Source organism: Telopea speciosissima, chromosome 5 (assembly GCF_018873765.1).
Source record: "Telopea speciosissima isolate NSW1024214 ecotype Mountain lineage chromosome 5, Tspe_v1, whole genome shotgun sequence".
Classification (NCBI taxonomy): domain Eukaryota; kingdom Viridiplantae; phylum Streptophyta; class Magnoliopsida; order Proteales; family Proteaceae; genus Telopea; species Telopea speciosissima.
In genome coordinates, this window is record NC_057920.1 from 26375771 (window position 1) to 26384678 (window position 8908).

The following is an 8908-nucleotide window of genomic DNA, read 5'->3' on the forward strand; positions in this document are numbered from 1 at the left end:
AGCTAGGACTGGTACAATTACCATTGTGTGTTTTAGTGTTTCAAATGCCCCTTGAGCAGTAGGGGACCATATAAAGGCACCCTTCTTAAGAAGATCAGTCAGTGGACCGGCTAAGTGAGCATATAGGTGGACAAACCGGAGGTAATACTCGGTTAGGCCCAGGAATCCTCTCAACTCTTGCAAGGATGTAGGAATGGGCCAAGACAGCATGGCTGAAATCTTATTAGGGTCCATCTCAACATCACGAGTTGACACGATATGGCCTAAGTATTCCACGATTTATTGGCCAAAAGCACACTTGGACCGCTTTGCATATAACTCATGGGCTTGTAAAGTTTGTAGCACTTGTTTAAAATGCTGGAGATGGGCCGTCCAAGGTGGGTTGTATACTAAAAGATCATCAAAGAAAACCAGCACGAAACGACGCAAGAATGGCCTGAAAATGGAATTCAAGGTTGAAGGAGCGTTAGTCAAGCCAAAAGGTATGACCAAAAATTCGAAGTGGCCATCATGTGTCCGAAAGGTAGTTTTGTGAACATCTTCAGGCTGAACCTGAATTTGGTGATAGCTCACACGTAAATCCAGCTTAGAGAAATATTGAGCTCCTTAGAGCTCATCAAGGAATTCATCCACCGTAGGAATGAGGAAACGATCATGGATAATAACGGCATTTAACTTTCTGTAGTCGACGTAGAAGTGCTTCGTGCCATCTTTCTTTTTCATGAGAAGAATTGGGGATGAAAATGGGCTAGTGCTGGATCGGATTATACCTGCTGCCATCATCTCATTCACCAAACGTTCAATCTCGGACTTCTGGAAGTGTGCATATCGATACGGCTGAACATTGACAGGTTGTGTACCAGGCTCCAGGTGAATGGCATGATCCTATTGTCTAGATGGAGGTAAGCCTTGAGGCTCGCTGGACACATGAGCGTAAGATCTTAGAACCTCATCCAAAGTTGCAAACGCTCCATCGTTCAATATTGGTACAGAGAGTGGAGCTTCTGTAAGTGAATCTGGTTCTAGCACTAAATGATACAGAGCAGCCAAAGAACCTGTGTCATGCAATCGGCAAATGTCCTAGTATTGTAGCTGAGTTGGAGCTAGGGATCGATCGCCTGTTAATGTAACACACCACCCATCTTCCAGATCAAGCCCTAGAGTCAATATACCATAATCAAAGGTAACTGGCCCTAATGGGGCAAGCCATTGAACACCCAGTACTATATCTTCACCAAATAGAGGTAACACATATGCATCTATGATAATTTGATGAGAAGAAAGAGTTAGTGGAAGATGTTGAACCAAGCCTTCACAAAATATTTGATTGCCACTACCCACCATAACCGAAATAGGTGAGGAAGCTTCCACTGTGAGCCCAAGATGTCGAGCTGTTCCACTTTGGATGAAGTTATGGGTACTACCGCTATCCACGAGGATCTGGAGGGTTGCCCTACAACATATCCGGTGAAGCAAAGAGTTGTGAGTGATGCTTCTCTTGTCAGGGAATAGTAGGATAATTTTGTATCCTAGGTAACTTCGTTCTGAGTGGATTCCTCAGGCGTTGCTGCGACGACCTCCTTAACAAGATCAGGGGTATCTCCCTCTTCATATTCTAGCAAGAATAACTGTCGTGCCTTACAACGATGACCTGGGGAGAATCTTTCATCATAATTATAGCAAAGTCCTTTCTCCCTACGTTGTTGTATTTCTGCCAAAGTTAACCTTTTGATGGGTATACGTGGGCCTGGTAGAGCTGGTGGTAATAGGGGTAACGGTGGAGTAGAAGGGGTTGGCAGATCGGTGGTCGTGAAGAACTATGGTTGGATCGGCCGTAGGGACGATGAACTTCGGCTAACTTTTCTTCCTACAGACGAGCTAATCCCACTACCTATAACATAGAGTTCGGCCAAAATGCCATGACTTCATTTCTAATTTCGAACCGAAGTCCCGATATGAAGCAACTGGTGAGGAACGTTGGAGGAACTCCATAGATATGGTTAGTCAGTGACTCAAACAGTGTTTGGTACTCAGCTACGGTTGTTGTTTGCATGAGCTTCACGAGCGCAGTCTGTGGGTCATCATAATCTAGAGGGCCAAATCAAACTTCTAGTGCTCTCATAAAGGCTTCCCAGGTTGTGAACTGCTTGGATTGATGCATCCACTGAAACCACTGCAGAGCAGCGCCATCCATATGGAAGGAGGAAACGTGTGGTGTCGTGGTAAGTGAAGAATCTCTCCGCCTTGAATATCCATCCGACAGGGTCACAACCATTGAAGTAGGGAAACTCGAGGCGAATGGTTCTGGTTTGGATGGAGGTGGCGACGACTAGGGCTAACATGGTGTTAGGGATAGTGGGGTGAGTGATTAAGCCAGAATGACTTTCTGGAACAGAAGGGGTCAGGCGTAGTGCTTGTTTTATTTGACCATCGCGAGCTATGAGCCGAACCACCAGATCAGAAAGGGATTGTTGCTAGTCATTGACGCTAGTTTGTAGGGCTTCCAGTTGTCCTCCTTGGGTAGTCGAAGCCTTAATGAGGCGCTTCATAGCTTCATCCAACAAACGGAGACGAGTTCCTTCGGCCATAATCTCTACCGGCGGAGAGAACTCTCAATGAGAGCACCAAATTGTTAAGTTACCAAGCTACTTTAGAAGGTAGCCTCCTCCTAGAAGATGAGATTAGAGAGAAGGGACTATAATTTCATTGATATCCTCTCATTACAAACGTTGCTCATATATATAGACATGTGGCGCTTATACAAAATATCCTAATAAACTTTGCCACTACTCTCATCATGGGACCATTATTAGCAGAAGGGAATATTCTAGCCGTTACTCATAATCTCCTAAAGCTACTGGCCTATTCTTCTTTCTCAGAGATCGTCAAACCCCTTCTGATGACGCAACTCCTATGGTCAGGTCATGCGCCAACTCAGCCATTGCACCCTCGTCATGTTGCGGCATCACCATAACAGAATCCTTTCATCACAAATTTTAAAACTTTCTAAGAAGACAGAAATCACATTTTTGTGACACTTTACAACATACAAAAGTGAAAATTACACGCACCACCCAGGGGCCAGGGCTAGGCCTCTGATATTTTTAAATTGTGAAATCTTCCAAAATTAACTCTCACTGGCTAAGGATATGGGAAACTGTAGGGATATGTTGGTAATAACTTGATTTCCTCATATTCCTTCAGCTTTCTGTTGGTGATAGAAATCCCAAACACTCACACACGGGGATATGCATGTGGTGTGAATAGTACGGGCATGCTAGAACCTTTGCATAGGTTCAAACGAGGCCAAGAATAGCCTAATCTGACTCCTTACCAGGCTAGTAGGTTTCCCTCTTGCCTGAGTAACTCTAAGGTCTTTTGGGTTAAGCCAACAACTACGGACTACAGCCCGAACTGCTATTGCTCAATGAAAAGTGAGAGAGATTTGAGACACAAACAACACTGAACTAAAATAATAAATGTATTAATCAATCATACCAGATACAAGTGTGAGCCCTGTGCGTACACTTCTGTTACCCTTAGTATGTGACCGTACATCCTTCCAGTCCCAAATGATGACAAGAACAGCAATAAAGAATGCAAAAATGAAACAAGGAAAGGTAAAATGCAGAACAAGTAAAATAAGTGCTGGTTGTCAGGTGTGTTGTGTGTCTTCCTCAAATCTGTCGTCCTCCTTATATAAGATAAGCACCAGCGGTTATCAGTCTGTGCAACTGCTTCCACTCGTGCCATTCTTCTCGGTCCATGATTCCTTACTTCCAATCAGGCGCTACCACGCACGCCACCAGCCTGTTCTACCTCCAATTGCTAAGGCAGTGGTAGGGCCCACTAGCATCGTCCTCATTCACGTTCCTCGTGAGATGCGGTTCTGCGTTCAGCAATGCCTGTGCCCCTGACACGTGGGCCAGCCCCTAACTATCAGGGTACAGCCATGTTCCAGTGTCTTCCCTTGATCTCGGACCAACGACGAGTGCTCAGCCTTGGCTCCTCCCTGGCCCGGCCTGACCAGACCCAGGTGGTTTGGGCCGCAAATAATGCCCCTCACAACCTCCCTGAGTGACGCCACGTGGCCCAAGCTCAGAGGGGGTTATGGCCAAAACGGCAGTCACCTTCAGCTGATCCATCGCGCAAAAGCTCCTTTGCCGCTTCATCTTCTCGGGCCGCTAGGGTTTTAAATTTCAAACCCTGCCGCCATAATGACGGCACAAGTTCCAGCCCATCATTTATGCCATTGCTCCTTACCAAGGGTCTTTCAACAAAAAAGCCTTTTGCCCTCTCACTTTCGCTCTCTCCTTCTCATCTTCCCCTTCATTCTCTCCTCTTCGCCTTCGGCCAGCTTCTGTTCGCGACGCTATAGCTAAGAAACCAGCAGAACCCACAGTAGCGGAGGAAGCGGAAGAATTGTTGGCATAGAAACGCTCACTCCTGCCCTCCGCAGTCCTGACCGACGTACAGATTCCTTGCTCTGAGCCCTCTATCTACAGACTAGGTCTGGCCTTTGCATCCCCTCCCCATCATTTGTCCAACTTCCCAAAATATGAGCGGGAACAGCTGCTCTTCTAATCGCCGGCCCCCCTGTAAGTCAAGGACAGGTCCTTTGGGCGTCTATGGCCCCATTACCTTCCTAATTTTAAAACCTGGGTTGACAGAGTGGTCTACGACTGTTCTGAATTGTTGATCAAGCTAAGCATCCTTCACGCCGTGCAACTCTCAACCACCTCCATTCCTCTCGATCGTCCCTTACTCCAGGCTGCACTCCAGTTCTGGTCACGGTCCACAAACACCTTCCATTTTTGCTTTGGGATGGCAGCCCCAACCCTTCTGGACGTCGGAGCCCTCACCTGCCTAAAAGCCAAAGGAGAAGAGTTCAATGGCTCCTCCCCTGGCCTGACCGATGACCTCGAAGTTAAGATACACCACAGTTTTGAATTTACCAAGTCTGCCAGTTACAGTTTCTATCTACGGGTCTACCGGGAGACCCATGGCTCCGTTTCCCCCCGAGAGCTTATGGCCTTCTTTCTATTTTGGATCTGCCGCTATGTCGCCTATGCTTGGTCCAACAAGATTTCAAAGACCTACCTACACCTGGCCAATGCCCGGGGCAAGGCCGTGTAGTCGATCTAGCTTCTTTTGCTCTAGCCGCCCTCTTTCAGGGCTGCAATGATGTTGCTGAATCTGACATTGATTACGGCGGTGGCCCGTTCTGGCTCCTCCAGATGTGGCTTCGTGATTACTTTACTGAGTTGTATGTTGTGCCCTCGCCACTCCCAGCCCGTTCTATGGCTGGTTATCTATTTGCATCGTCTCCCCACCAAGATCTGAAGACCCTACAAGAGTACAACCAATTTTTCTCCACTTTCGAGCCTGACTCAAGTGGCAATTTCTTTCTCCCCTTTCAGACGGAAGAGGCCATCCCTGAGTGGCTCACATTAGCTATTGATTGTCCTACCTCTGCCCCAGCTTTGGGGGGTAAGTTTTTAGTCTGCCGGGATCTTCACATAGGAGTCACCCTAGAGCCATCAAGGAACAACACCTGTGGCTTCGAGATATACAATCCCCATTTTTGCGCGTGCCAATTCGGCCACCGCCAGGCGATCCCCTCCCCCAACTACTATTCCATTATGGACTATGAGCTGGATAGGATGGTCTACTCGAACGTGGCTGACATACTTCATGCCTCGGCCATGAATGCCTTGGTCCTTTCACAGTTCGAGTTGTAGTTCTTTGTTAGGGAGCCCACAGCAATCGAAGACTTTACGGCCTAGTGGGGTGCATACTTTACTTCTCTCCTCCTACTTCGGCCCTACCCCAAAAGCAGCAAGCGCCCCCCCTCATCCTCAGGTACTACCAGTCATCAGACCGCTGCCCCAAAGCGGAAGAAAGCATCAGTCTCCAAGTAGGTCGCCGGTAAGCCTCGTTCTCCCTTTGTCATTCTACTACCCTGCCTATCTTTTGCTGATCGGCCTTCTTGCTATCGCAGCCAAGTCCTCAATGCGGCCCACGTCCTCGGTCCTATCAGCCCGAGGTGATCATGGGTTAACCCCAGAAGATGATGAGGACTCTGAGGACGAGCCCTCTCCAGTGAGCAAGAGGCTGAAGAGCATCAGGCCATCAAAGACCGTCCAACGCCAGGCCCTCCTTCCCAGTATGTTCCAAAAAGGCCAGACTGTAAGCACCAAGCCTTGTGCCCCCACGGCAACATCTCCCTTGGTCACCTCTCACTCAGTGAAAGACCGCACTCGGTCCAGCACACGCCTGAAATAGGTTGTTACTACTAAGTCCCTTCAGGTTGTTCTCACCAGCTCCTCAAAATCTAAATCCTCCTCCTACTCAAACGGCACCTCCGAAAGTGGCACCAAAAAAGAAGAGACCGATGCCGATGTGCCTGGTAACTATAATGTGGTCAAACCCAATGGGTCCAAGACCCCAGTACATGAACCAGTGCCTCCTCCCCCTTCAAGCCATGTTGTTCCTGCAGTAACTGCCACGCCTCAGGTCCTGGATCCGTTCCTACCCAGGTGACCGAGGCAAAAACACTTCTACAGTCCTTCCTGCAATCTCCCTTCCGTGAGGCTATGAGTGCAGGCAATCTGACATCCATCGCTAAGGCACTTCGTACACTGCTGTTACTGCCCGACCTTCCTACCCCGATCAAAGACTGCTAGATGGGGCCGTTGCCTTCATGTTCGAAGTGACCATTGCGGCCCCCCTTACCCTCAAGAATGTCTAGACCTATGAAGCCCTTCTCAAAGAGAGCGACGCCCTGGATGAGAAACTGTAAAAACTACGGGACGGCTTCAAGATGATCCTAGATGGAGTACGAGAAGGGCAAGATCGGCTGGCCCAAATGGATCAGGACATCCAGAGTTTGAAAACCCAGCTCGCCACTCTTCGGTCTGAGAGGACCAATATGGATCAGGAAGAAACTTCTCAGTTTTGAGGCCGTGTCTGTAGAGGCGACCTCGGCCAAAGCCCAAGCCAAGCAGGAGAAAAGCACTGAGACCAAGCCGCCAAGCCAACTTGGCCGTAGCCAATGAATCCTTAGCAGTGATGGAGAAGAAATGGACTAAAATCCAAGAGTCCACCCCCCAAGACTTTGTTAAGTAGGCCTACGTGCCTTCACCCCCCTTTGCTAAGAGAATAGTGATACTTTGTTTGTTTTCTGCTTTTGTTGTGTTCGGCCTACCCAGGCCATGTTTGCATTCCCTTAGGAGTAAAGCCTGCTTTTCCATTAATTTGCGACCTTGCTCATACAGTGTGATACCCTTGCCTCGTTCACCCCAAGTCTCAGATCGTGGGATGAAAAGTCTTAAGAAATTTGTCGTTGATGGGCTTGATCTGGATGCATCCCTCCAAGTCACGCAGCCTGTAGCCCCACCCCGAAGCACCTGATAGACCGTAAATGGTCCTTCCCATGTTGGGGACCACTCGCCTAGTCTGGGGTCCTTTGCTCGAACCGAGAGTATGGCCTTCAGGACAATATCCCCCTCCTGGAAGTGCTTTAGGCATATCCTTTTGTTGTAGATGGCCGCAACCTTCCTCTTCTGAACCTGCATCCTGTCCAGTGCGGCCAAGCGCTCTTCATCCAAGTCATCGAGCTCAGCCATCATGGCCTCGTTGTAGGCTGTTGGCATGAGTCCCTACTGGAATGCTACCCGCGCTGATCTTATGCTAACTTCAACGGGTAACACTACATCATGGCCACATTAACGCAAAGGGCGTGGTGGCCGTGCTAGTCCGCTGTAACATCCTGAATGCCCACAATACCTCAGAAAGCATGTCTTCCCACCTTCGTGGGTTGTCATCCACAACCTTCGCTAAACACCCCTTGAGAATCTTGTTACTTGCCTCGGCCTGTCCATTGCCTTGCGTGTAGTACGGAGTAGAATGGGTGAATGTTCTTCCAAACTCAGCCGCAAACGCCACCACCTCATCCCCAACAAAAACGCTCCCATTATAGTATGTGACAGTCTCTGGAAGTCCAAACCTATGAATGATGTGACTCTTGAGGAACTGGATGACCTCGGCCTGACTGACTCCCTTCATTAGCACGGCCCCAACCCACTTGGTAAAATAATCCGGTGCCACAATAATGAAGCAATGCCCCCGCGTAGCTGGTGGGGTAATCTTCCCTATGAGGTCTATAGCCCACCCCCTGAATGGCCATGGCTTGACCACTGGATTAAACTCCGTTGCTGGTAACCATTGTACTGGTCCATGGGTCTAACATGCCAAACATCCCTTGGCGTACTTGACACAGTCTGCTATCATAGTTGGCCAATGGTACCCATGGCGCTGAATCAACCATCTCATCTTAGGACCAGCCTGATGCGCTCCACAAATGCCTTCGTGGACTTCGGCCATGACCAGTATTGCCTCAATCAAGCTGACACATTTGAGCAATAGGTCATCCTTCCCTTTCTTGTAAAGGTCTTCTCCAATCAACACATACCCCGTGGCTCTGACCCTGATCCTTTTGCCAAACCCTGGCCCAGGGCTACTCAAGTACTGGACGATCGGCATTCGCCAATCAGGCTGTGTGTCTTCGACGTGGTTGACCTGCAAGCAACTGCCTTCATAGACCGTGGACCGTGCCTGCCTCTTGATGATGATGGTCTTTTCTACACTGCCCCATGGTAAACCAATGCCAGACGCTGCCTGGGCTAGCCTCGTGGGACATGGTGAACCACCACGTCCTGGAACCCCTCGATTAGCTTCTTGGCCTGCGCAAGATACTCCACCAAATGTTTACTCTCACACCGATATTCCCCGACCAGCTGCTTGATCACCAGCTGCGAGTCTCCGATGACCACCACGGTGTCAACCTTAAGGCCAAGAAGCAGGCTTAGCCCTAATATGAGAGCCTCGTACTCGGCTTGGTTGTCCG

At 49.0% G+C, this 8908-nt stretch overlaps 1 protein-coding gene across 1 annotated transcript; it reads right to left on the reverse strand.

Moving 5' to 3' along the window:
- Positions 1 to 7716: 7716 nt before the first annotated feature.
- On the reverse strand, positions 7717 to 8067 carry LOC122662921. Its single transcript, XM_043858622.1, has one exon. It carries the CDS (start codon positions 8065 to 8067, stop codon positions 7717 to 7719), a length of 351 nt encoding a protein of 116 aa, XP_043714557.1.
- Positions 8068 to 8908: the final 841 nt, after the last annotated feature.